At 43.4% G+C, this 26,903-nt stretch overlaps 1 protein-coding gene across 1 annotated transcript in view; it reads left to right on the top strand.

The window, feature by feature from the left end:
* The window catches only part of FAM241B (family with sequence similarity 241 member B), a 136,370-nt gene that overhangs the window by 77,884 nt on the left and 31,583 nt on the right, over positions 1-26,903 (top strand). Inside the window, exon 3 of the mRNA XM_069610699.1 lies at positions 7,281-7,402. Coding sequence (XP_069466800.1) covers positions 7,310-7,402 — 93 coding nt within the window. The 5' untranslated portion in view covers positions 7,281-7,309. The remainder of the gene's footprint in view (positions 1-7,280; positions 7,403-26,903) is intronic.

The following is a 26,903-nucleotide window of genomic DNA, read 5'->3' on the forward strand; positions in this document are numbered from 1 at the left end:
ACTGCTAGCATTCCCACATGGACTACTGTGCAGAAAATAACACACAGCACGCATGATAAAAGGACTACAGGACAAGGATATGGAAGCCCCGGCCCTCCAATGCATTTCCAGCATCACAGTAAGCATAACGTTTTGCCTCGAGGTAATCTGATAACTCAGAAAGTTCAGCTTCAATCTAAGACATGGCGGTACTACTGCCAATAACGCTATAACAAAAGTCAAATGGTCAAATGTGCACACAGCACTGCACTGCGTCAGAGAATGAGTGCCCAATATGGCTATGCTTTATGATGCAAGGCCATGCCTAGTAATTACTGTACTGGTTCTCGGCCGACGCACACCAAGATGTTAGAGGTATTTTGCCTGTATTTTTGATTGGTGGTATTTTTGGTATTTCGTGGTGAGCCTGACTTTTGAGTACTGACTGATAATTGTTCTTACCGGGGTCACTAACGGTAAGAAAAGACTGGAATTAGTACACTCTAAATGATGATTTTACAATACCACATTATGCCCTTTTGGCTTGCATCTCAGAATAAATTTACCACGTACATGAAATCTTATCATTCACTCGAGCCCCACAGTGATCAGTTTGTTTTATTATTTTAGCAAATGTGATAAATGAATTCCCGCCTGCTATGTATCAGTCTGTATGCCAACCCAATAAACCTGAACACTGAATATGTACACTGAGGCTATTTCACCTTTTTCTTGGATTCTTTATCAGAAGTTGAAAATATGCAAAATACAGAATGACATGTGCAAATGTACAATATCCACATTAAATTTCAAACCTGTTTCAAAGATGAAAAGGGAGCAAAATAAGCATGACTCATTTGCAGATACTTTCCCTGCGATTAATGATGGGCTTCAAAATGTTCTGCTGTATAAAACTATGCCTTTCCTGCAGTGGGTTTCAAAACATACTATTTGCGATAATCCAGAGTTCTGCCAGCATGAGCGTTTAACTTCACAACTAATCTTGGCAGAGTACGAGTTTGTCACATCTGAATTTTATTGCATTAAAGGAGAAACATGAAAAAAGCTGTCTACGTTTAAAATGTACAGTGCAGCACCTAAAAGAAAAGTTACCCCCTTACACCATCTGATCACAAATCATTTGCTCACGCTCGCCTCAATTAACTGAACTCACCAAGAATAATAGTTAATTGTGTGCGTGTCCTGGACTGCTCACAACCTCAATCTAGCTGCCGGCCAGAAGAATTCTTTGTCTGGTTCACTCCCTCTGTGCTTGGAAAGAGCCAACCGAGTTCTCTGCCAGCCTTTCTGACCCGCTTCTCCCAGGGTCAGCCCGAGACTGCAAACTCTTCTGAGACAACTGCCAGCCCAGGAACCCGAGAGGGAGACAGCACTCTTGTGCTGTGCTACTTAAACCCTCTAAACAAAGACTGCCCATAATGCAAATCGTACTTTGATAAAGTATAGGAAAGCCTGCCTCTTCCAGTGACCTTGTTCCCTCAGAACCACCACCCTTTGTCAATCACCCTGAAGCACGTGATTATTCCAAGGTGCTTCTCTCAATGCTGTTTTCCTGCCCTAGAAGTCTTTTAAACATTAAACTAGCTTTTTTTTTAGCAACACGGATTTCACATTCCACAATTCTGACTTGTCATGTCTTCATTGAAACACAGCATAGCCTTAATTCTGCACATTTTATTTATTACATTTCCAAGCTAACCTTGCATAGCCCAAATGCCTTGCACACTGGATTTATCAATCTGTACCAAGATTATTAGTAGGGGGTATTAGTGGTTAGCTTTTGGTACTCATGATTTTTTTGTGTGCAACTCGGGCCACAATTGTGGTGTAGTGGTGGAAAGTGATAACACCCTCCCTGTTATGTAATGCCGAATCAAAACATTCTTTTTTCTGGCGTGTGTTCTATGCATTCCCAATACTGACATCTACAATATTCAGCCTCAGTCTCACACTGTAGTCTCACCACTGGGACCAATATTTTACCCTTGTTGAAATGTGGAGCCCTAGCTAAAATGAGGAATCAAGCCTACATACCCCATGTTGATTAGTACACTCTGTAAGTTTGTCAATGCATCATTTAAAGAAAATTCTGTGCCAACCATCCTCAAGATAGCGTGGGTCACTCCTCTGCTGAAAAAAACAGGCATGTGCCCTAAAATGCCATGTAGCTACCAGCCCATAAAAAATCATCATTCTCATTATAAAATGGGCACCGGGTAGCTTATACGCAAATCGCAGCCTATCTGAATGCCCAGGGGATCCTTTATACGTGGCAGTCCGGTTTCAGGCAAGGCTATCGGACAGAAACGGCCATGCTTGATCTGAGGTCCAGGCTTTTAAAGATAAAGGATAAGGGGCAGATCGCAATGCTTATGCTTCTGGACCTGTCTGCAGTCTTTGACCTGGTGTACCATGAGCTGGTAGTAGCCAGGTTAAGGGAAGTGGTGGGTTTTTCAGAGAATGCTGCACTGTGGGACAAGCTCCTTTTTTAAGTAATCACTGGTGCAGAGGATGCAGCAAAGATACAGAAGCACAAGCTAGTCTACTGGCATATGGTGTTCCCCAGGGGGCCTACTTATCACTTTCCCTATACAATATATTCACAGTGCCTTTCTTTGATTTGTTGGAAGAACATGGGGTCGGTATCACAAACTATGCGGATGACATTCAGTGTCATTCCATTATCAGGCAACCATTGTGATGATGAAAAAACAATCAACAAGGTCTATGACCTCATACAAAATTGGATGATAAATAATGGTGTAGCATTGAACAAGAAAAAGACTGAGTTAATGGTGATCGGCACGAATGTTGGAATCTGTAAATTGGGAACAGATTGTCAGTTTCGAGTGGCAGGTTGTGATATGAAGACCAAAGAAAAAGTAAAACCCTTACTTGTCTATCTGGATCAACATTTGAATATGAAGGCGCATGCGAGTGGTTTAGTCTCTTCCACCGCTTATTATATCAAATTGCTGGGTCAGCTCTGTCCCTACACCCCTCATTCAAACTGTGAAACAATAAAAAGAGCTGTTACAGTGTCAAAAATTGACTCATGTAGCAGCTTACTTGTTGGTATTTCCAAATAAGAATGTGCCAGATTACAAACCTTGGAAAATAGTGTGGTCAGAGTTATTTTAGGTCTCAAGAGGAGAGACCATGTGTCGGAGGCAAGACGTAATCTACACTGGTTGCCAGTGGAGGAAAGAATCAAATTTCACCTTCTACTGATCACTCGGAAGTGTCTGATGGGCATAAGTCCTTCATACTTGAGTCAGTACTGATTAACAAATACAGCACCAGGTGTCTAAGATCCAATAATATGAACCAGCTCAAAATTCTTTCTTATGAATTGACAGTAGTTAAGAATTGTGATTTCTCGTTGGCCAGCCCTAGCCCCTGGAACTCCATCCCACCAGACTTGAGGGAAATTCGGTCCACTGCTGTGTTTCAAAAACGGCTTAAGACATTCCTGCTCAGATAGACCCTTTGCTAAATCAAGTGGCAATTCTTTCCCGATTTGCCCAAGTATGCTTTATGTATTAATGTTGTTCTGTCTCTACTTTGTATGTTTGTTGGCACCGGTAAGCCCCAGGGTCACTTGGTGTGCCTTATAAATATAAAGTAAAGTAAAATTATTTAGCATAGAGACTGAACAATGATCATTAAACATAAAGAATGTGTTTATTTAGTAGTACTTAACATAAACCTATTTTTTAAAATGTTTTAAGGATTTTCAAAGTATTCAAATACATGTTTTAATATATTTTTCAGAAACGGTTATGATTCAGTCTAAGGAATAACATAAAGTCCTTTAGTTCTATCCAAAATATACAACACTGATAGAAAGACAAAGACCCTGTCCGGTTGAATGGTCAATGTTCATTTTTGAGAATGAAAATTAAAAGAATAGGCATGGATGAGGTGGTTAGGTCAGAAGGGGGCTGATCGAGGCAGGAAAAGGTAGTGACTATGCTCAACTATTGAGGATTCTGATTCGTAGTGCAGAACGTGGCTGGCACACATGTAGAACTGTTGCTAACTTCACTTCTGAAACAAGAAAAAGCAAATCATTTCCAGTCATTGATTCAAACTCAAAGCTCCACACCTAGACCCCTGCATTCTACATTAAATAAACTTCTTGCTCCTCCCTTGTCTGATCCTTCCTCACTGTCTCCTCTTTCTTGTAACTATCTTGCTATTTTCTTTCGTTCTACAATTGATCAAATTAGATCTTCCTTACCTGTTTCAACAGTCTCTGTCCTCTCTTCCCTTCATCCAATCTCTCTATCGTCCTTGGCACGACCATCCTTCATTTTCCTTTTATTGATTGATGAGGATGGTATTGCTATGGCCATTTCTCGTTCACATCCTATTGCTGCTCGCTCTGATCCCTTTTCTGCACCTATTGTTACATCTATTCTTCCTTCATTCATTCCATTTTTAGCTTTCTCTAATTTCTGGTAATTATCATTCTCCTTTCAAAGTCGCCACTGTTCCCCTTCTTTAAAAATAATTCTCTCTTAACCCGGTTGATCCCTCTAATATCCGTCCTATCTCTTTACTTCCTTTTCTTTCTTTCAAATGTTGTTGCGTATCATGCGTACTCTCAACTTACTATCTTTCTCACTACTTATAATCTTCACCCTCCTTATCAATCTGGTTATCCCACGGGCACTGCACATCTTTCTGTTTCTAGCTCTATTCTTCACGCACACCACCAGACACTTTCTTCTATCCATGTCTAACTTGATCTTAGTGCTGCTTTCAACACAGTTGATCACTCTGTTCTTCTTTCCACTCTTGCCTCGCTTGTTTTTTTAAGTTTTTTTTTTAGCTCTTGCATATGTTCGTTTTACCCTTATCTTTCTAACAGCTCTTTCTCTGTCTCATGGAAAGGTTCTATTTCTCAGTCTTTCCCTCCTTCTAATGGTGTTCCTCAGGGTTCTGTGCTTGGTCATCTCCTTTTCACTTTTCACATCTCGCCTTTGTTCCTGGAGTTGATTTTGGTTTCCAAGTTCATTTTTACGCTGACGACACTCAAATGTTCCTCTCTTCCTTCTTTTAACAGCGATATCCATCACCAGTTTTCTTCTTTTCTTTCTGCCTCTAGGTTCCTGTCTCAACCCTAAGAAGACAGAAATAGTGTTTGCCCCCAACTACACCATCTGTTCATCCCCCTTACTCATATTCTTTCCTCCTTCATATTTATTGGTTCCCCCTAAGGCTTGCAAACTTTGATTCTTCTCTCTCCCTACAGCCTCTAAATTGCTTCTATTCTTCATTCCTGTCAGTTTCATGTATTTAACTTGAGGAATAATAGGCTCCTTCTAACCTTCAAAAGTAGTTTTATCACATCTTAGTTATTGCTGTTCCCTATACTTTGGCTTACGTAACTATGCTCTTTTTCCACTGTGTCCTATTCTTTATTCCTCAGTTTGAATTTTGTTTTGTCTTCACTGGTCTGCTAGTATTTCCCCTTTCTGGATCGGCCTCAATGGCTTCCACTCAAACGGCGTCTCGAGTTTCAGTTCTTGTGTCTGGACTCCCAGGACCCCCCCCCTTGTTTTTTGCATATTTAAGTACCTTTGGGTCTCACCCTAAGTGGGAATCCAGACATGGACCCCTAGATCACTATTCTTAGAGAGGCACAACTCCACCATACTGATGAGGCCCATCCAGACCGAAACACGTGTCTGGGTTTGCTGTTTGTACTCTTGTTCAGAGGAGAATTGCTTAGTATTTTGGTGCTGGACTGCCCTAGGGCAGGACAAAGACTCGCATGTTTTAGATATTTCTTCTCTGTGAAAGATGGTGAGCTAAAGAATCTGGGTAAGTCTCTTGTAACCAGGACTAATGTCCGGCAGAGGGACTCCAGGAGCCCCCTTGTGTTTTGGTCTTCAAATGCATTCATGCCTTGGATGCCCCATATTTGTGCTCTTTGATTTCCTTAAACTCTCCTTCTAGAGACTTATATTCTGCTTCAGTTTTTTCTGTCCCTCAACCTCCTTGTGCCTCTTCTCGGATTCATTCTTTTCAACTTCTTGCACTTCTTCTTTGGAATTGATCTTTCTTGTGCTACTATTTCCCAATAAAAAAAATAAAAAAACACCTGAAACTCCATCCTTTACTTTCCGTCTCTTAACCTCTCCTGAAAACATCTTTGTTGTATTGGCCTTGAGTCATGCTCTTTTACCCCTCATTCTCGTTATCCCGTTGTGTTGACATTTTTGTCAATAAGCCCTTATAAATAAGTAAATGGGGACAGGAGAGGAATTAAGGGACAGGATTTACAGGAAGGTCGAGCCCTATTTGTGGTTGGGATTTATTGTTTCGGGTGAGGATAATAGACAAGGGCACGTATAGTGAACGATTTTTGGGAAATTAATGAGCTCCGTTTTGTGACGTCCTCCCATTTAAAGTTTATATATGATTTAAATGTAAGAGTGATTTGCTGTACTACAATTTTTCATCATTTACAGTTATCATGTAAATCATAACTATTACGTCGCATCATTTGGCTGTTTATATTTTTCGTAAATTCTAATACTTGCTTAAGATTGTGTCCTTGCATAATAATTATATTTTTACATGGGTCCAAATGACAGAACTCTGGGTCCATGTTTTTACATGAGAACTGCATTCACACACTTAAAATATTCCATACTTGCCTTTACTCCCTGTTGTCTGGTGAGTTAATGGGCTGACAATTACCTTAAAGATGAAACATTTTACCAAACAAATGATGAAATGGGTGCCTAGTGATTTCGTTATGTTGACATTTGACGATTTGGAGCATCACTACAGGATGTTTGCACAGCTGCAAGTGTAATTTGCCACAGTATTTGCATTTCAGCAGAAATTGCCCTTGTCTAAACGCATTCCTTCAATATGTTAGCACCAATGGAATGTTTGCATTTGTGCTAATGCTGTGCCCTTTCAGCATTAGGAGAAATACTGACCGGTGCAAAAATGCATCGAAAGCGTAAGGTGTTTGAAATTTGGCAAGTTTTACCCTAGTGTTCATGCTGTGCTCAATTGAATTTGCAACATGCACATTTGCCGTAATTGGGCCTCTAGCGGTAACTCTGCAAGCAATATTCTAGGCACAGACGTTCTAAAGCATTTCAGGAACTGTTGGCATGTTTCTGGATCCCATTACACAGTGCTTTTCAGGATTAAATATTCTGTGATCATTGGAGTAGCCCTTGTAAACATTTCCCAGAGAAGTCTGTGCCACCTTGACGTTTGTTTGTTGATGTCTTTTCTTTTTTGTGCAGATTTGAGGAAACTCATTTCCCCAGAAAAGATGGTGCGCATTTTAGCCAATGGTGAAATTGTACAAGATGATGACCCTCGTGTCCGAACCAACACTCGGCATAGGGACAACACTCCCCGTCAGGTAATTAACTGAATCAGAATGATTAGGCACAGTAGGTCTGAGAATGTTTGCAACAACTGGTCAATGCACATCGAGGGAATTCATGCCTGATGACGTCGTTTTCTTGACACTCTTGGCATGTGCAAAGTACAAAAAAAACTCTGGGCCAATGATATAGGAATAATTTCAAATAGATATGCTTGGGTATAATTATATCGTACCCAGGTAATAGATGCATATATCTCTTCTAAAAAGTCGATCAATGTTTAGACAAATGAAAGAAGCACTCATCTGAATGTAAGGTTGTGTGATTATTAGAATTACCTACGAATAGCCACTTGTACCATACGATAATTACACATAATGTGAACATGCAAATCCAAACGATTACGTATACAGTAATAAAACAAGAAAATACATCACCTAAAGAAACTCCAAAGTGTATATAAATTATTAACATGAGTCACTAATATATCTGACAATTAATGAAGTTCCCTATAAAATACTAAAAAACATACAAGGACTGACATGTTTGGATTCCCTATACGGCATTTTCATCAGGGCAATCCAAATTGAAATTAATGTTGTAAATAGTTATTTCCTATTCAGAAGATGAAGTGTAGATTAACTGTGGCACTGTTTCAGAACTTTGTATCATTATAATGTAGAGAAGATGGAAATAAATGATTGCACTAAGAGTGTTTGGTTCACACGTTACAACCAATTAAGATTTTCTACTCGGGTAGGATATTGAATTTACATCCTACCCGCCTCAGTCCTATTCGGGAATTTTTGAAGTAATCAACTTGTAAAGTGCATTATTGAAACGGTCACTTCATCAGTAAGTATGGACCCGATCAAAAAATTGTTAAATTAAAAAACAAAAGCAACATTGCTGAGTGTATAGTGGGATTCAGTATTAATAAACAGTAGAGAGGAGTATAGTATTGAAGAACAAGGGCTGCCTCCTTTCAGTTTTTCTTCCTTGACAAGTGAAGCAAATGTAATCTCTAAGGATGATCATTCATATGGTTAAAAAGAACAGGCAACGACATTAAATGTAATGAATCGCTTTCCTATGATAATGACAGAGAGGAGAAATTCCGTCCTTGCCTGATCTTTAATTAGTGTTTTGAGCCACTCATACAATGTTGCAAGAATGCCGAACTTGGTGTGTTGCTGTACTAATTTGGTGCCCACCGCTTTTAAAATTAACCCATGAGAATTGTACTGATTTATTTACCGCTTCTTTTGAATTTAGCCAAACTAGAATTGTACTGATTTAGTTTAGGTTTATTCTAGACGCACACCTGAACAAACCATGCAAATGGAACATTCATAGATCACCCGAAACAAACTAAGTAACCCATTCCATTTTTCACACCCTCACACCTCTCACATACTACACACACTCAGAGGGCTTGTGAAACAACCCACCAAAACATGCAAACCACACACCCCTCTCTAATCCTACTACAAACCCAATATCTGCAGAAGGCAAACAACTCGGACACTGGAAGCTACCCTTCTGTACATAGCCCTACCCACTTTTCTTACAGAGGAATGTGAGCATCTGGAGACCATGCTAATGGCAGCAGCGCGTGGTATACATAACATTCATTCGTACTGCAACAAACGCTATTATGTAGTACATGACAATAATGAGTGTCAATGTTAGAACATATATGCATTTCTATGGTTAAAACATGAATAATAATGCAATATATAGCTTCTAAGTGATCCAACCGCGTCTGATTTTGCTGCAGCCGGAAGGTTTGCATGAGAATGGTGCGAACTATCAAAAGTTTGCACCTTTCTCATGCGAACACACTTGCATACTATGGGGTCCGCAGGGGTTTCCCCCGCAACACCCCGCTCACTATACCACACATTTTTTATTTTTTTTTTTTTATTTTTTTTTTTTTTTACTTGCCTGCCTGCAATGCTACCACCAAAGGTTCGAACTTTTGCTGTTTGAACCTTTGGTGGTAGCATTTTTCGGTCGTATTGTACGGTCGGATCTTTTTTCGGTCTGATAGTACAATACCTTCTAACATATAGATACTATGTCAACGGATTAGTGTTTCAACAAAGAATGTCTTGGTGTTTTTGATAAGGCTGATCAAAGGGCAGTGTCAGTAATTTGATGGGCGTTCTAAGAAAAGAACATCTTCATTTAGTTATATGTTTTTGTCTTAAAGATCAAGCATTGGTCTTACTTTTACAACATTAGTTACGTTATTTTATCTCCTTTGATGGTGGAAAGGATTGTCCATGTGAAATCAGTTTCATCCAGTCCATAATTCTTGAAGTGTTCTACCTACAGGCCGTAAGGACTTGATTGCGAATTCAGCTCATGTGTTTAGCAGTGTGTTATTTTTTTTCCTCATCATCCTGCCAATGTATTTTACCCAGAAGGGCATGTAATAATGTAAATGACCCGTTTAGTGTTACAATTTGTCAGATTAACCTAATTTCCATGTGGATTTCAGCATAAAGTCTACTTCCTTAGTGGTGGTGTTAGATTGCAGTATACACATTGGCCACATGGAGCGTAATCCGTGAGGGGTGGCATAACCCAAGTTTGAGTTAATGTTGTTGACTTAGGGCCTCATTACACGGACGGCGGTAAGGGTTAACGGTCACCGTTAATGGTAACGGTGACCGTTAACCCTTACCGCCGTACTACGAGGTCGGCTTTTTGCAGGCTTTTTGCAGGCGTTAAAACCCAACCCGCAAAGGGACCTTGGTGCTAATTACGGCACCGCAAATTTGCGGTACCGTAATTAGCACCTTCCCCATTCCCATTATGCGCTATGGGGCAAAAATGGGAATGGGGAAGGGCAATGGTGGAAGGGGGAATTACCGCCCCACCAACCTTGGAGTAGGGCGGTAATTCCCCTTTCCGCCAAGGCGGTGCCGGTAATTTACCGGCATGGACCAAGGTGCTAATAGCACCTTGGTCCACCGCCTACCGTGTAATGAGGCCCTTAATGTTTTTCTTTTATGGATCTGTGTGTACCAAGTTGTCTTGCAAATTTGCACTTTGTTTAAAAGTGAACTGTGGTTTTTAAGTTTAGATGGTCTGTCGTCTTAGATTTTGCAGTGTTTGAGAATAACTCTTATGCACAAACTGTTTTATAGACTTCAGAGGTACAGGCAGAATCTGCTAAGAGAGGTGTCTGTAACTGTTTGCAGCACTCTTTGGATAGTTTTCTTTTTAAAGTGCATTCATGAGACATGTTGCATGAAAGTCCTATTGGTCACTACTGCTGCTTTTTATTCCTAGAAACTGTCCACAGAGTAAAATATGTCCAAGGGATGGTGGATGAAAACTGTGAGAGTTCAAAAGGGATTTCTTTTAAGTGGGTTTTTCATAGGTGATCACCTAAAGTATACTAGTTCAAATTTTGATATCGAGGAATACCACTAAATGCAAATCTAGATGGCTAGTAAATCTAGGTGCTGGATTCCTGGTGTTTAGCCATCTGATAGTCTTCGGCTCTAGATGTAGTGCCATGCTAAATGATAAAAAAAAGTCATCAATGCAACGTTTCCACAAGAATACCTTGTGAAAATAAGGGTTATCCAAGTTGTAAAGATGAGTCTCTTCAAACCTTTCAACGTACTATCCATTATTGGTTTGGTTATATAGCGTGCTCTCAGATGTAAGAAACCACATAATGAATTCCAATCAATCAAAACACTTTATTTGGTTGAAAGCCAACAAAGATCAATATAAAAATATACATTTTCACAAATGTAACATTACAGAAAAGCAAAATGTCCTGATCAATCTAATAAAAGCAGATGCTTACTTCATCTAAAAATCAATATGACAAATAACTGAGGTACATACTCAAGAGTTCATGTGCCCTCATTAAAAAAGAGTAAAATACATCCTTGATATGACAAAAATAGCACATTTAAACTACAAGGTGTTTTATCAATCAAAACCACAAATGATAGTCTAACATTAATTCCACATTCCCTTAATTCATGTAGCCACTTGATCAGATAAAATCCCCTAAATAAAAGCATACCTACATGAATACCATTTTGCAAAATATCATAGAATAAAAGTTGCAGCACACAAATAAAACATCAAGACTTTTACTCAACCGCTGCTTTCCTCACCACTTTATTCACCCCTTTAAGAAAGGACAATAGTGCCCAAGCAGTGTAACATGATTTGGCCATCAAGAGATAGCAAAGAGCATGACGACATTGTAAAAACGAATGTTGTCTTAGGACTAGTAAGATGGTCTGTTTTCGAATTTGGGAATATGCAGAGCAAAAGAAGGCATAGTGTAAAAAGTCTTCCTTGCCTGCACAACACAATGGGCAACTAGTATCGGAGGAAAAAACCTTGCCTTGTTAGCAGTGTTGACTCTCAGCCTAAGGCCATCAAAGCGTGCCTTAGTAATCAGCCAGCGATCTGATTTCTTTTGGATGAGTGTAAGATATAGTTTAGCGAATCAACACTGCTAACAATTGCATGCCTGCTGTTGAAATTGTCAATTCACTCGATTCCCGCTGTTCTTTGGCAATTCTCATAAAATTATCCCTGTAACAGTTTTTTGGGCATCAGTCAACAAAGTGCCAGGTACAAAAAGTATTTGTGCATTCAGCTTTGAAAGGCTCAATTTGATGTAATGCAGCCAGGGCATCTTCATTGCATGTTCCCTAGTCAGAAGTTCCTTGATTATAAATTGAGTAAGCAGCACCTTAGGGCTCGCTCAGATTCGCAACCAATGGAAAAGTGTGGCCAGGCGCCATTCATTTTCAAAGTACCCTGTGCCCCCCTCGACATGGACTTCAAAATTGGCTGCAGAGGTTGGAAGACCCAAAAGCCTCTTTAAAAAAAAATGTGTTCTCGGTTGTTTGTAGTTCTATCATGAATTCCAGTGTTTGGCTGCTCCAGTCTCTATTGGCATATAGCAGTTCTCTTGGTATAAGTCACTGGTTTCTAGAGCATCATCTTGCAGGTTGCTTGCATGTAGTGGGACTCAATGTCACAGGTTCTTAAAACATTGGTTGTGACAAAGTGGATTCCCTCAACTGTGTTATGTTTTGTATCTTTTACATTAGACCTCATCTTAGGAATGTGGTGTTTCAAAAAATCAGTATATTTGAATAGAGGTTCTAAAATAGAACCAATTCCTGAAACAATTGGTTTATATGAACGGTTCTGAAGATTTTAATGAATTTTCTGTGAAATATTGATTTTAAAACGCATTTCTTGACGAATGTTGCGTTGGAAAGTCAGCTTCTTGTTTTGAAAGCCATTCGTTTTCCACTTCGTGAACACGTAAATCAGTCCTGGATTTGAGTTCATTAGGATCTTCCTCTAGGGGGGGCGTAGCTTCTAGCATCATTCAGTTGTCACATATATTGTTTAACATAGTCTGCCTTTTTCAGTAGCACAATAGCCCCACCTTTATCTGCTATTTTTATGATTAACTGTGGATTGTCTCTTAATGAACTGATTGCACTTTGTTCTGGGTGATTGAGGCAAGTAGAATGCAAATTCAATATCCTACTTGAATACAAATTATCTTAATTTGTTGTAGTGTGTGACCCAAACACTGTTAGTTAATTTATTTACATCTCTACTTCAGAATGATACAACGTTTTGAACTAGTGCCACAGTTGATCTACACTTCATCTCCTGAATAAGAAATTGCTATTTACACCACCAATTTCAATAGGGGATTGAAACCAAACTCACTTTAGGATCAGCAGATGTATGATTGACCAAAAAACCCTATTACTCATTTGAATACTTTGTATACACTTTAGGGTGATGTAAAAATGTTGTTGTCTTGTTTTATTGCTTGTGTTGGTACTCTATACATAATTATACAATTAGGAGTTCATGGTGTTATGCAAGTCTAATACTCACATATCATTCCATTCAGTACTATGAGTGCTACTTTTGTTTATATCTAAACTTTGACAGTTAGAAGAGACATGTGTCTAAGGTATAGTTTTTACCACCCTATCTATTTGAGATTATTCACATAATAATGGTCCAGAAGATATTTTATGTTTTGGTTGCCTAACTTGACCTCATACTTTGCTTCTGGCTACCCCTCCATAGCTATAATTAATTTCATTTACATGATCTTACTGTTTCTAACAAGTGAGCCAGCCTCAAACCGCAACTCGAGAGGTTTGAGATGAAAGCCCTCCAAGTACATCTTTACATTGCAATTATCCCTTTACCATTCATTTATTTTCTCCAACCTGCCATTATGTAACCCTCCTGCCACCTTGAAGGCCATGTGAGATTTAACAGATTGCCCGTTTTTAGTGGTGCTCGCGTGGCAAACGCAGATTTTCCTCCTAGAGGGACGTTTTGGAAGTACGTAGTTGTTCACCCAAGGGAACTCTGAACAAAAGGGTGACTAAGAGGAATTTTAAAACACATAATTGGATTTCTTTGCTTATCCACTGTTAGGAGAGATATTCAGATTACAAATTGTTGTGGGCTTCAGAGGTCAACCGAGTGGATTAGGAAGGAGTTTTCCTACTTGTCTAACCAAACTCACTCTGGGTAGGGTAGGTTGAGCAGTAAGGCTTGGATTTGGAGATTAGAGTTTGGTGTAGAGGTACAGTTACCAGCATCTTGAGACTGTCAAGTATTAGAGTTTCACATAGATGGATGCGCCATAAAGATAGCATTCCCTCAAAGCCCATCCCTCTGTCACCCCATCCCAGGGCCCTGTCATCTCGGGCTTCCCACCAGAATGGCGTTTTACTCCAGAGCAATTTAACAACATTTTAGGGAGAATGTCATGGACAGACGCCAGAGCAATTAACAGTACTCGGAGATGCCTCAAAGCCAGGGGCATCAACAAAGCCAACCTCTGCTCTAGGCATTCCAGCCTTGGCATCTCAAAACATCACTCAATACCAACACCCATCTCAACGCTCAAATTACGATGACCAAGCAGGGTCTGAGGGGGATCTCTATAGCCAGGACCAAGACCAGTACTACGATATTGACATTTATATAGTACAGTCACCAGACCATCAGGACCAGCCGATTGCAGACTCGCCAGTTAACAACCAACTACAGTATAACGAATTCTGAAGGCAGTGCAACATTTCAACATTGACACTGAGGAGACACAAGTCAATAATCCTGGGGGACAAGAAGGAAGCCACACAATTCATATCTCTCCTGCAGTCAGTCCAGAGGCTTATTCAACCATCCCTCATAACACCTAAGCTTACAAGGCTGATCAACCCAATAATAGAAAAAGCTGTTCAGGCCCGCACCCACTGACCCCCTGTACATTAGAGGCCAGCTCAAACCAGATTCTCTGGTAGCTACCACCACCAGAAAGAGGGCAGGTACTCCCCTGGCATCGGCAGAAGCCCTGCCAGACAAGGAGAGTAAAAAGATGTACACGTTTGGAAGAAAGGTAGCTTCCTCTGCAGCGTACCAGACAAGAATTGCTAACAATACAACCCTGTTAGCTAGTTATGGCTGCCACAAATGGGGCGAGCTGGAACAACTACAGGCTGTACCAGAACCATTAATAGAACCAATAATAGAAAAAGCTGTTCAGGCCCGCACCCACTGACCCCCTGTACATTAGAGGCCAGCTCAAACCAGATTCTCTGGTAGCTACCACCACCAGAAAGAGGGCAGGTACTCCCCTGGCATCGGCAGATGCCCTGCCAGGCAAGGAGAGTAAAAAGATGTACACATTTGGAAGAAAGGTAGCTTCCTCTGCAGCGTACCAGACAAGAATTGCCAACAATACAACCCTGTTAGCTAGTTACGGCTGCCACAAATGGGACGAGCTGGAACAACTACAGGCTGTATCAGAACCATTAAAAGCCGAACTACTTAACTGTTTCAGAAGGCAAACAAATCTCAAGCTGCATCCTGAAAAACAACCTTGATATGGCAGACAACGCAGGACGCATCATAGCCGAATGGACGCTCATTAAGCGGCATGCCTGGCTTAGGCAGTCAGGGTTTAAGCTAGAGACCCAAGCAACCCAACTGAAGGAACATGCCAGTAGAACCAAACGTCCTATTCAGTAAGGCCGTAGAGGACTCCCTAAAGAGTGCCAAGTATGAGTATGACACTCATTTTGGGCAGCTGACTAGCAGACCTTTTTCCCTGCTGGGTTCCCCAAATCAAAGAGATTTCAGTCAGGGCCAGAGCGGTCAACGTTCCTCAGGCTACTCTCGGGGAGGACAGTCCTTGTCCTGGAACCAGTCTCAAGGCCAGGGTTCCTCGTCCAGCTTTCAAAGGGGAATAAAAGAGTTAGAGCCTCACCTGGGACAGGCTCAGCCCCTCCCAAACAATAGCATGTTGTTTCAGGTCCCCTCCCATGCCACTCCAGTAGGAGGCCGAATTACTCAATTCACTGACGCATGGGCGGGAATAACATCAGACAAATGGGTGTTGTCCACTGTGGCAGGCGGGTACTGCATCGAGTTGCTTCAGAAACCACCTTACCGCCCTCCAAGACAAAAGAAACTAACAGCAGAAGAAACAGCCATAATGCTGGAGGAAATGAAGTCGCTGCTCAAAAAGCACACAGTAGAAATCGTCCCGGCGAACCAGGTAAACAAGGGTATCTTTTCAACACACTTAGCAAAGAAAGACCTTACCATGCGTCCAGTACTAGATCTGCACCTGCAAACAAAATATTTCAATGCACCCTGCGCTCAGAAAATACATGTGTCTCGAGATGGCGGGAGTACACTACCAGTTCAAAGTACTGCCCTTCGGCATCACCTCAGCAGTAATGTCCATCCCAGTATACCCTTATCTGGACGACTGGCTGATCACTGGGGAATCTCCTCAAATTTGCTGGTTAAATACGCAAAAGAATTTTGACCTTCTCTTCAATCTGACTTTCTTCATCAATGAGAAAAAATCAAGTCTACTCCCCAGCCAAACAAAACAATTTCTGGGGGCTATCCTAAACTCCAGAGAGGAGCTGGCATTCCCCTCAAGTGAGAGAGTACGAAATATGCTGCTGCAGGTACCTCAATACAAGGTCGGTCGCCAGATAACGGTGCGCAAAGCAATGCGCTTGCTAGGGATGATGGCCTCTTGCATTTATTTAGTTCCTCACGCACCTGCTCATGCATCCAATGCAGGAATGGTTAGTGAAAACAGTGGTCTTTGGCAAGCGGACAGTGGGACGATCTAGTGGTTGTTTCGCTAACCCTTGTTCATGTTCTCTGCTGGTGGTCCAAGGACAACCTGTTAAAAGGAAAATGTTTTTGCGCTTCACCAGCCCAAGCAATCCTAACTACAGACGCCTCACTCGCCAGTTAGGGGGCACACTACCTCTTCCACACAGCTCACAGACAGTGGACACTCGTTACTGTCCAAAGGCATATCAACTTCCTGGAGCTCTTGCCAGTCCTCAAAGCTCTTCAGGGGTTTCAGCAACATCTCCAGAGTCAGACAGTTCAGGTCCTCACAGACAGCACCACGGCCTTGTTCTATATGAACAAGCAGAGAGGCGCACACTCTGTCTGTCCAAACTAGTCCCGAAAATATGGAGGTGGGTACTCAAGCGGAACATGTTTCTAACATCCCAACATGTTCCAGGGGAACTCAGTTCTCTGGCAGACAACCTCTACCAGACGTACACGAGTGGCAAATGGACAGAGATCCTAGACGGAATATTCTCACTATGGGGTCACCCCCACTAGACTTGTTCGCCACAAAGCTAAACGCTCAATGCCCAGACTTCGCATCCAGGTTTCCCCAGCCAGAGTCCAAGCGGGAACATCCTGTGGATGAACTGGTCAGGGAAATTTGCTTACGCCCCCCCCCCCCCCCCGACACCTCTCCTGAAAAGGATAGTGCACAAGATGCACCAGGAACAAGTAACCCTGATCCTGGTTGCTCCTATGTGGGTGTGAGAGCCTTGGTTTCCACATCTGCTCAAGCTGGCGATGTGTGACCCTATCAAGCTCCCGTGCCCGTACAACATGTTGACCCAACACAAAGGGGCATCCCTCCACCCACTCCCACAAATCAATGAACTTGGCAGCTTGGCTCCTGAAGTCATTGAGTTTGGCCACTGGAACCTTCCACAAAGGTGTATGGATATCCTAAAAGAGGCATGGAAACCCAACACCAGGCGCTGTTATTTTACTAAGTGGAAAGGATTTGATATGGTGCACATCACAATCTACACTACATGCTTCGCATACTAGACTCCGGCCTAGTATTGAATTCTTTAAAGGTACATCTGGCGGCCCCATCAGGTTACACCACTTCACAGAACAAGGTGTCCTGGTGGAAAGTCCCTGTCATTAAGGCGTTTGCGGAAGGGGTAAAGAGGCTATACTCCCCAATTTCAATGTTGTGCTCTCCAAGCTCATGGGGCCAGCCTAAAGCATCTTGCCTGTAAAACTACATTCCTGGTAGCTATCGCCGCCATAAAACGAGTCGGTGAGCTACAGGCTTTGTCTGTAGAAGACCCCTTTTTCATCATGCACAAGGATAAGGTTGTCCTCCGAACACATTCTAGGTTTTCACCTGTTAATTTCAAAGTTCCATGTAAACCAATCCATAGAACTTCCCACCTTCTTTCAGAATCCATCAAACTCAGCAGAAAGAAGCCTCCATACGCTTGATGTACGGAGAGAGCGGTCTTGTACTATGTGAACAAAACAAACCCCTAAGGAAATCAGACCAACTCTTTGTTGCCATAGCGCCTGGTAGAGAAGGCGATCACATATCAAAGGGCGCCATTTCCAGATGGATAGGCAAATGCATGCAACTCTGCTATTCCGTATCCAAAAAGGTTCTACCTTTTACCCCAAGGGCACACTACCAGAGGTACAGGGGCTACCTTAGCTTTCATTGCAAAGCGTCTACATGGAGTTCCATCCATACGTTGAGTATCGAACATAACAATCTGTATAAGTATTACTCTTATGGCCCGCATTCCTGTAACCCTGAATTAAGCCCTCTTACGTCTCCTTATAGCGCCTCGATGCCCGTGGGCTGTAGTACGCTCTACAAATCCAAAACATTTTAAAATCTGTTCACACAACATTACTGCATTGACACACATTATAAAGCAGATTTATAGGTGGGACAAGTGGTTCTAAAACATATTTGCTGCTGTACCTTCTAACTTCCCACCTCCTTCTCCAGATGCTGCTTGTTGATCTATGCAGACCATGTGATGTAAGCAGATCCACAAGCTCCAGAGGGATACATTACTCACCATAATCGTATTTCTAATGCTTGTATCTGCTTAGATTCACATGCGCCCACCCTTCCTCTAATACTGGAGTAGAAGGCGCTTACATGTTTTCTGGGTTATCACTGTTTCTGATTTACAACATCTGTACTCACCGCTATACTTCATGCAACCTCATTTCAGAAACAAACAATCTGAGGGACTTCGATGCGTGAAGGACCATGTGTACAGTACACGTCACACTAGGGATATTACTAATTACGCCCTGTCGACGTCTGTTCTCGAGTTTCGAAAACAAATCTTGTAAAACTCTGTGACTTCCGCTAGATGTCGGATTATGCAGAGCATATGTAGATACAAGCACCAGAAATAAGATTACGGTGAATAATGTATTCCATATATGCACAATAGCGTCCCCTAAAGGGGGACAACACAACACTTTATAAACCCTGACTCAAATGCTGCTGCAAAGCACAAGTACAACTGCTGGCCGAGAGTTTGGGGTTAATGATGATAGTGGACCTATGCAACTTAGTGGTGGGGAAATATATCTGTTGCCGGTTATTCCTTATCTGAGTTCTTGAAGAAATTACCCTGGCAAGCAATGGGGAAGCAACTACAGAATGGCAGGACCTTTGGTCAGAATGCACATTCCAGGCAAATCAAAGGGGGTGGAAAAATGACACTGGAATAGAAATCAGCACAACCTTTAGTGATACGTTTGTACAAAACTGCACAAGATTACACTAAAGCATAGTATCATGGTTAGCCTCTATATACATAGCAGAGATACCAAAAAGTATGTGATTTTTTTTTGTGTTCCTTACAGTGCAATGTCTATTTTACAACGCAAAATGAACAGTGAGGTTATCTTTTTTTAAATCAACATAGCCAAACCTTTTTTCCTTTCTTTACTTAGGAACGCATTATACGTGCATTACTTAAATTAACTCAAGAGTTTCTTTTTAAACAAAGTTTGTCTTCTTTTCAACCCACACAGCTATTTGGGCTGCTTGCTGTCTTACATCTTGCAGCTGGACTCTCCCTCTCTCTTTGCTCTGGAGCTGCACCAGCTTGCTCTCAGACGTTTTTTAAATGGCCCACCACACTGAATAGTCTATGAATACAAGGTACTGACAAACCTAGGGGGACTTAATTTAGGGCTCCTTTTTATGGTTAAACAGTGTTTTCCTTCAAAATGGCACTTTTTATGCAACTTTCAGGACTCCTGCACTAGCTTCCACAATCCCAAAACCACTGGGGCCACGCTGACCCACATTCCTGTGCAGGAGCAATGAATACCAATTGTGAGCTTTGTTTAAGTCTGAGGACAGAGTGATTTTCCAGTGTATGTTTTTAACCAGCAGACTAAACTTATTTATGGCAGATTTCACACTTGAAATTTCATGTATTGCGTAAATACAGACTGAACAATTTCAAAACCCAGGGAAACTGTATAAAACACCCAAACAGTTCTCTAAACATCAGAAACCTGAGCATACAGAAATACAATGGCAAAAAGGCGGAAAGAGGGGGACTCTAGATGTAGTTAGACGTATTGTACTAGATCACAGAAATAAATCACAAAATGAGAACCTGATTCCACCGTCACCTATTATGGCAGAGGTTACTGCACCGGCGTTAAGCAAAGCACATCAATAAAAGCATAGGCATATGTATATGACGAGGGGAAATGCAGCTGTAGCTTACAAAATTGTGCCGCAATGGTAAATCATGGTTGCAATAATCAACCTCAACACCACACACTGGAGGAGCAGGAAAAGGCAGGGGGAAAATCGGGCTAGGCAGCAGACAACTGTTTTCAAAAGCAAGCCGCCTTTAAAGGTCCAATCTCTGCTCTTCTAATAATCGGTCTTTTCCTTGTGACATCACACCAACAGTTCTTCGAGTTAATTGAAGTGGAAGAGACGAGAAGGAAAAGAGGTAAAGGGAGAAAGCAAGATGTTAAAATTTCCTCCTGCTGGTCTGAAATCCCTATGTGTACACTAACCCCACCCCTCATCTTGTAAATGCCATCAAAGGCCCATTTGATATGTAGCACCCTGGTGTGAGGCTAGTCATTTTGTAAACGGTGCACCCTTTGATTTCTGTTCTCAGGACGGCTTCATGTGAAGTGGCTGTCTCACCGGAGAAAGTGTTACCTGCCCTCAAAGAATCTAAGTGAGGCCATCCCCAGTGCTCAATTCTTGCTGGAAGCAGCAGAGACAGCCGGGCTAGGAGGAATATACATAACAGCTGAAGTGGACTCACCGGGCTTACACGTGTGGAATATCAATTTGAAGTGGCCATCACAATTGAGAGATGCTGGCCACTATACCTCAGACTCTGGTATGCCTTTTATTGACAGTTTAACCTGCCACCAGGATAACAACTCAATACTCAATAGTTATGTAGTTTATGGTACAGGGGTGCATATCTTAAATGCAGCCCATGTGCTGTAGGCACTTGGCTGTCAGTGCAGCTGTAGGGCACCTGGGACTCCTGAACCCTGCTCTGTGCCACTGGAGAGTATGTGTTGCTGATAAGGGTAATGATCCAGCAGGACACAGTTGTACACTATGCTTCTGGCATGGAGTTTCTGAAAAGAGTCCTGGTTGGCAGGTCACCTTTCCTGAGATGGAATTCCCCAGATCATTTTATTAGTTGATAAAAGTAAAACTAAAACATTGCTTCTACATCTTTGCCAAATATCAATTACTCACAGACCTCTGTTTTATGGAATATACAAGGTTTATTGGTCGAATTGTAATATGGTTGTCTTCTTCATAGATAGTGATTACCCATTCTACTTTTAGTTTGTTTCTATGTTGATATTGCATTGTTACAGTGTAATAACCTTTAATATACAAGAAAGTAATGTGGAGAGAAAGAGAGAGCAAGAAAGCGAGAGAGACAGAGAGTCATAGGGAGCATATGGAGGGGACAAGAAGAAGAGCTTCATGGAGGCAATAAAGAGGTCTGTCCAGAGAGGTAAGACTGACAGGCAGACTAGGAGGAAGGAGAAGGACTGTTACGAGGGAGAAGCACTGTGACAACGGTAAAGGCGGTAATGAAGGCCTATGGAACTAGAAAAGTAAAATAAATTTGATGACAAAGATTGACTGATGGACTGTGAGAGAAAAGGACTATGATGGGCTTTGACAAGGGATGAGGATTGTGATCAGAGAGAAGGACAGTAATGAAGGATTGCAACTGTGATGGACTGTGACAATAGGCTGTGATAAAGTTAAATGACAAAGGAAAATGGCAAGTATTAAGGAGACAAAGAGAGAGCGCAAGTGAGTCACAAAGAGGGTCATATGGACGGGGAAAAGAAGAAATGTAGCTGAATTAATACAGAGGGAGAGCCAGAGAAAGGGCAACTGTGCCTGAGGCAGTTAGACTAGTATAAAGGAGGACTACTACAAAGGAGGTCTGTGACATAGAAGGATTGTGTAGAGAAACCCCTCAACGCTCACACCAGAAAAAATTCAACCTACTAGTGAAAAAGGCCCAGCACACCTCTTGGAAGGAGAACAGGGTTTATTTCCAAGGAGTACAAGATTTATTTCCACAAAAATAAAGATGAACCAGCAAAGTACTCTGCTGACACGGAACGTTCTGGCAAAATCAGTAAGAACAACACTTTATGAAGGCACACAGCGTCGTCAGTGACGTAAATGACATAATCTACAAAGCCAAATGGCTGGTTGGTTGAGACCCTACACATATGCTACCTGCTTCATGAGGGATGCCAGGTCAATGGTCCCACCCCCTTCTGTCCATCTTCTTCCATGTGGGCTCCTCCTTTTGCGTCACCAGGCATTAAGCTATAAAGAATTGGTGATTATTTAAAGAAAAGCAATACAGGCTCTATCTCTAACATGATGTGCACCTGGTACTGCATACAAGCGCTAAGAGGATACTTCACTGTCATTGCATTGCACACATTAACTCAATTCCAGACAAAAGCTCCCCACCCTCGTTTTGGCTATGTTGTTTTACCCCTCCGGCACGTCGCAGCACAAATCATGTGACCTATGATGAAGCCAACTGGTCCCTGTTTTCAGATATTTTCTCACCTATTGGTGGTTTAATAGTTTTGTGGTCTGGGACTGACTGATACCTTGGAATGATGTGGGCCTTGGGATGGGGCATCTGTGTCCTATTACTTGGAGCTAAGATGTGGAAGGTCAGAGGCTTGTGCCCTCCTTCTCGTGGGATCACTTTTGCAGAGAGCTCTCAACCCTCTTGTGGCCTTGCAGGGGCGCATTCCTTCTGGAATACGAATGCTTGAAACATAAGACAATGGTGGGTGGGTTGGTCTATAAATCTCTGTAGCTCTGGTCTTTCTCACCGGTGCCCATGCTACAGTCTATTCCCTATTCTCGCATCCATACACATTTCCATATGTGTAAGGCTTGAGGCGCAACTCTGGCTGCAGTGCAGAACCTAGGCCTCAATTTCAATATGGCTGCTACTATCTAAGATGGCGTTTGGTTCAGCGGAGCAAAAACATACACCAACCTCCCTCCACTATAGCCCCTGTCAACTCCCCCCTCTACTGCACACTTCCAGGCCTCGGCCTCATTCGAAAGTACCGGGGGGCTTGGGATGATCATCCCCTTTTCCCAACATTTGCAATGAAGGACTGTGCCAGACATTTTAAAGAAATCTGAAGAACCCCAATGGCGTGGAACCACTGCCAGGTCAGAATGGGTGCCTGTCCCTCAGGTCACTTGGTGCACATCTTACCCAACCATCATGGGACAAGCATGCTACACTGAAACTTTGTTCTTGTATATACCACGGGCAGGCAGCAGTTCATATCCCCACTGCAGGCTCCGGTCTAGGAGCGTTCCCAGCCAGCCTGCGAGGAGTGTTTTTTCGATGCAATCGTAACACTTATCCAATCCCCGCAGATGGGTAACATCCTTTAGGGCATCGTACAAGAAATGGTACTGCCCAGGCTTCCTCAGCAGGCGGTTCCACCCACCCCACTGCCACAGCCCGTGACACCAGTGGCTGAGGTAGCAGCAGCTCCGCTTACACCAGCAGCACCCTCACAACTGCTATGCATGAGTCTATAGCAGTTCACCCAATGGCTGTCACGACTCAGTATTGCCCCAAGACAACACTAGGGGTCATGGCACGACATCAGGAATATGGCCAGGGTATAAGCCCCATTCAGGAATGAAAAAGGGCCCACCTGGACCGTGCCAGGCTCATAAGAAATGCTCAGGTGTTTCAGCACTACACTCTTGGTGATCCAACATGGCAGGTAGAGAGCTGCATAAACTCCTTCATGCTGTCCAGCGTTCAGGGTGTGGCTGCATCCTTGGGCGGGGCTGTCTATATAAGCCACACCCTTCCAGCAATTCGTGCTTCGTGTTGTTCTGCTTCAAAGCAGCAGCACGCGTTCACTGCCGCTCAGCATCCAAGATCCAGCAACTCCGGACCAGTTTACCTTGATTAGGAACGCCCGCTGCAATGACCATCATCTCTTCACCAACCCGGACCAGCTTACCTTGATCAGGAACGCCCGCTGCAACGACCGCAACATCTTCACAATCCAGATCAACTTACCAGTGTCGCCCGATACAGCGGCCGCTCCATTTTGCACGCGCTTAACTGTCTGCATCCTTGCTCATCTGCGATCCGGTCCGGAACGCGGCTCCGCGCCTGGTGCCTGAAAGACAAAAGACAAGTTCAGTGAACATGGAAAATACTCGCTATTGCTCGTAACGAAAAGCTATACTTACCACGTATTGAAGTCTCGATCCCACCAAGTGCTTCTCACGTGTTGGAACCGCAGCAACAGTTGTCACACGTGTTGGTACCACAGCAACCGCAGTCATACATGTCAGTGCTGCAGCAACAACTATCAAAGGAAAGGAGAAAAACATTAGTACAATAAAGACTGGCAGAGAACACTCATAAAACCCAACACGTGAGAGGAACATGGAAGTGAGAAAGACAATACAAGAAAGACTTTACAAGATAAAAAACTAATACCTGAGACGAGTCACAGCAGGTCTGGGCACCTTACACCGCACGAAGCTCCAGTGACGTAACTGGACAAACAGCGCCCCTGCTGAATTAAGCAGGATGGAGAGCTCGCCTTTACTATAAAGAAGGTAAGAAGAAGTATTCCGAGCAATAAAGTCACGTACAAGGGCACAAGGGAGGCGAGCCCAAGGTTACAACAGTGGCTTGAACTGATCAGGAACCCTCTCATTGCAGGTACACCTTCCTCTGCTAGGGGAACCATGGTAGCAGGGATTTCTAGACGCTTCAGCAGAAGTAGCCCTCCTGACGGATCAGCGCCCCCGCGGAAACAAGGGGAGCGTTACAATGGCGCCCATAGACACGGGATCAGCAGGACACAGACGACGACAAGCAGGACACACCTTTTGTTGACAAAGGCATTCCACGACAGAATTGCTGGAGTACCTCGGCATCCCATAGCCACAAAAGGAACAGCCAGTGACTATGGTTTTGGCTGATGTCCTCCCCATCAGGGCAAAGTCCAGGTCTGGGATTCCACTGCAAAAATATGCGGAGGACCTGGCTAAGAAAGGGTGGTTGAAACTTCACTCCACACAGCCAACAAACAAAAGACTGGATGCAAAGTTTAGGTAAGTGAAGGGCGACTCTCTGTTCTGATCGGTTCACCCTCAGCCAATGTCGCCCTCAGCCACTGTCATCCGTCATCGTCTATGTGCGCCAAACCGCAGAGGTCATCAGCAAGCATGTACACATCTGCACTCCTAGGCAGGGAGAAGAAGGTTCTGAAGGCCTACAGTAAAATAAAAAGTTGATTCCAACGCGGGTCTCCATCTTAGACAGGCCAACACCAACGTCATATTGGCTGCGGCAAACCAAAGGCTGTGGAGGAAGATTGCCGACTTCCTCCCGGATTTCCCTACCCACAAGCAAGAATCCTTCATGGTTGCCCTGGCAGAGGCCAAGTTAGAGGAGCAAGACATGGAGGCTGCCGTCGCCCACATTGATACGGCAAGTAGAGAAGTCTGTTTGGCCACAGTCCTGAGAAGGACGGCCTGGCTGAGGGCAACCAGGTTCAACCCTGACGTCCCAGAGAGAATCCTAGATCTCCTTTTCGAGGGAGGCAATTTGTTCCACCCCACTGTAGATGAGGGGCTAGAAAAGCAGCTCCCAGACAGCCAAATCACTGGCTATTTTTACCAAACCGGCATCTAAAAACTGGCCAAGGCCAGTCTCGGTTGGACAAGGGTCGCACCTTTGGCGGGTTCCGGGGCTTCCAAAGGCCGTGGGGCCAGGCAGCATGACTGGTCCACCAGCCAGCAGAGGTGGAAGCACCAGAAGTCTTGCCATAAAGGTTTCTTTCAGTCCCCCTCCTTGGCGCCAGCCTCAGAACCAAACGAGCAATGACGGGACGTTTTCAGATCCACAGCACCCCAGTTGGGGGCTGGTTGGTTCTCCACAGTCAGGCTTGGAGGGCACTGTTTGTGGACTCATGGGTGATCACTGTAATCTCACAGGGCTTCCGGCTTCCTCTCGCATCTCCTCCTCACCCTCCCTCCCCTTCTTCAAATGGGGACACCATTAATCCTAACGGAGTTCCGCTCCCTTAGTGCGAGCGAGGCGGTAGAGCAGGTCCCAAATCCCATCAGGGGTTGGGCTTTTATTCCCAAAGCTTTGCTATTCTGAAAAAGAACCAGGCTGGCCTGTGAGTGGTCCTAGATCTTTCCATATTAAACCTTTACCTGCCTCTACAGAAATGCAAAATGGTGACTCCAGCTCTAATGGCAGAGATGCTGTGTGGAGGGAGACTGGACGTGCTCCCTGGATCTGAAGGTCGCATATTAACTTGTCCCCATAGTGCAGGCACATCGACCCTTCCACAGGTTTCGGGTCTTGTGTCTGCATTTCCAATACAAGATACTACCATTCGGCCTGAACTCCCCCCGCTGCCCCCCCTCCCAGGGTCTTCACAAGGCTCATGAATGCAGTTGTGGCTCTGCTCCAGTGAGAGGGCCATCATGTATACCGGTACCTTAGTCTGAGCAGGGTCTCCAGAGGAAATTGGGTATTCAGCTGCCAGTCTCATAACCACACTGAAGGAGCTGGGGTTCTCAATCAACTTCCAGAAGTCGCACCTCCAACTAAGGCAAACACTGGTATTCTTGGGTCTTCAGTGGGACAAGCAGAGGCAAATGGTCATCCCCACGAGGCAAAGGGTGGCTACTATCAAGGCCGCTGTGGGTCACACTCATCAGGGCGGTAACCACGGCATGGTGGTACCAGCACCTACTGGGTGCAATGGCGGCCT

Source organism: Ambystoma mexicanum, chromosome 8, assembly GCF_040938575.1.
Source record: "Ambystoma mexicanum isolate Mex_15411 chromosome 8, UKY_AmexF1_1, whole genome shotgun sequence".
NCBI lineage: Eukaryota > Metazoa > Chordata > Amphibia > Caudata > Ambystomatidae > Ambystoma > Ambystoma mexicanum.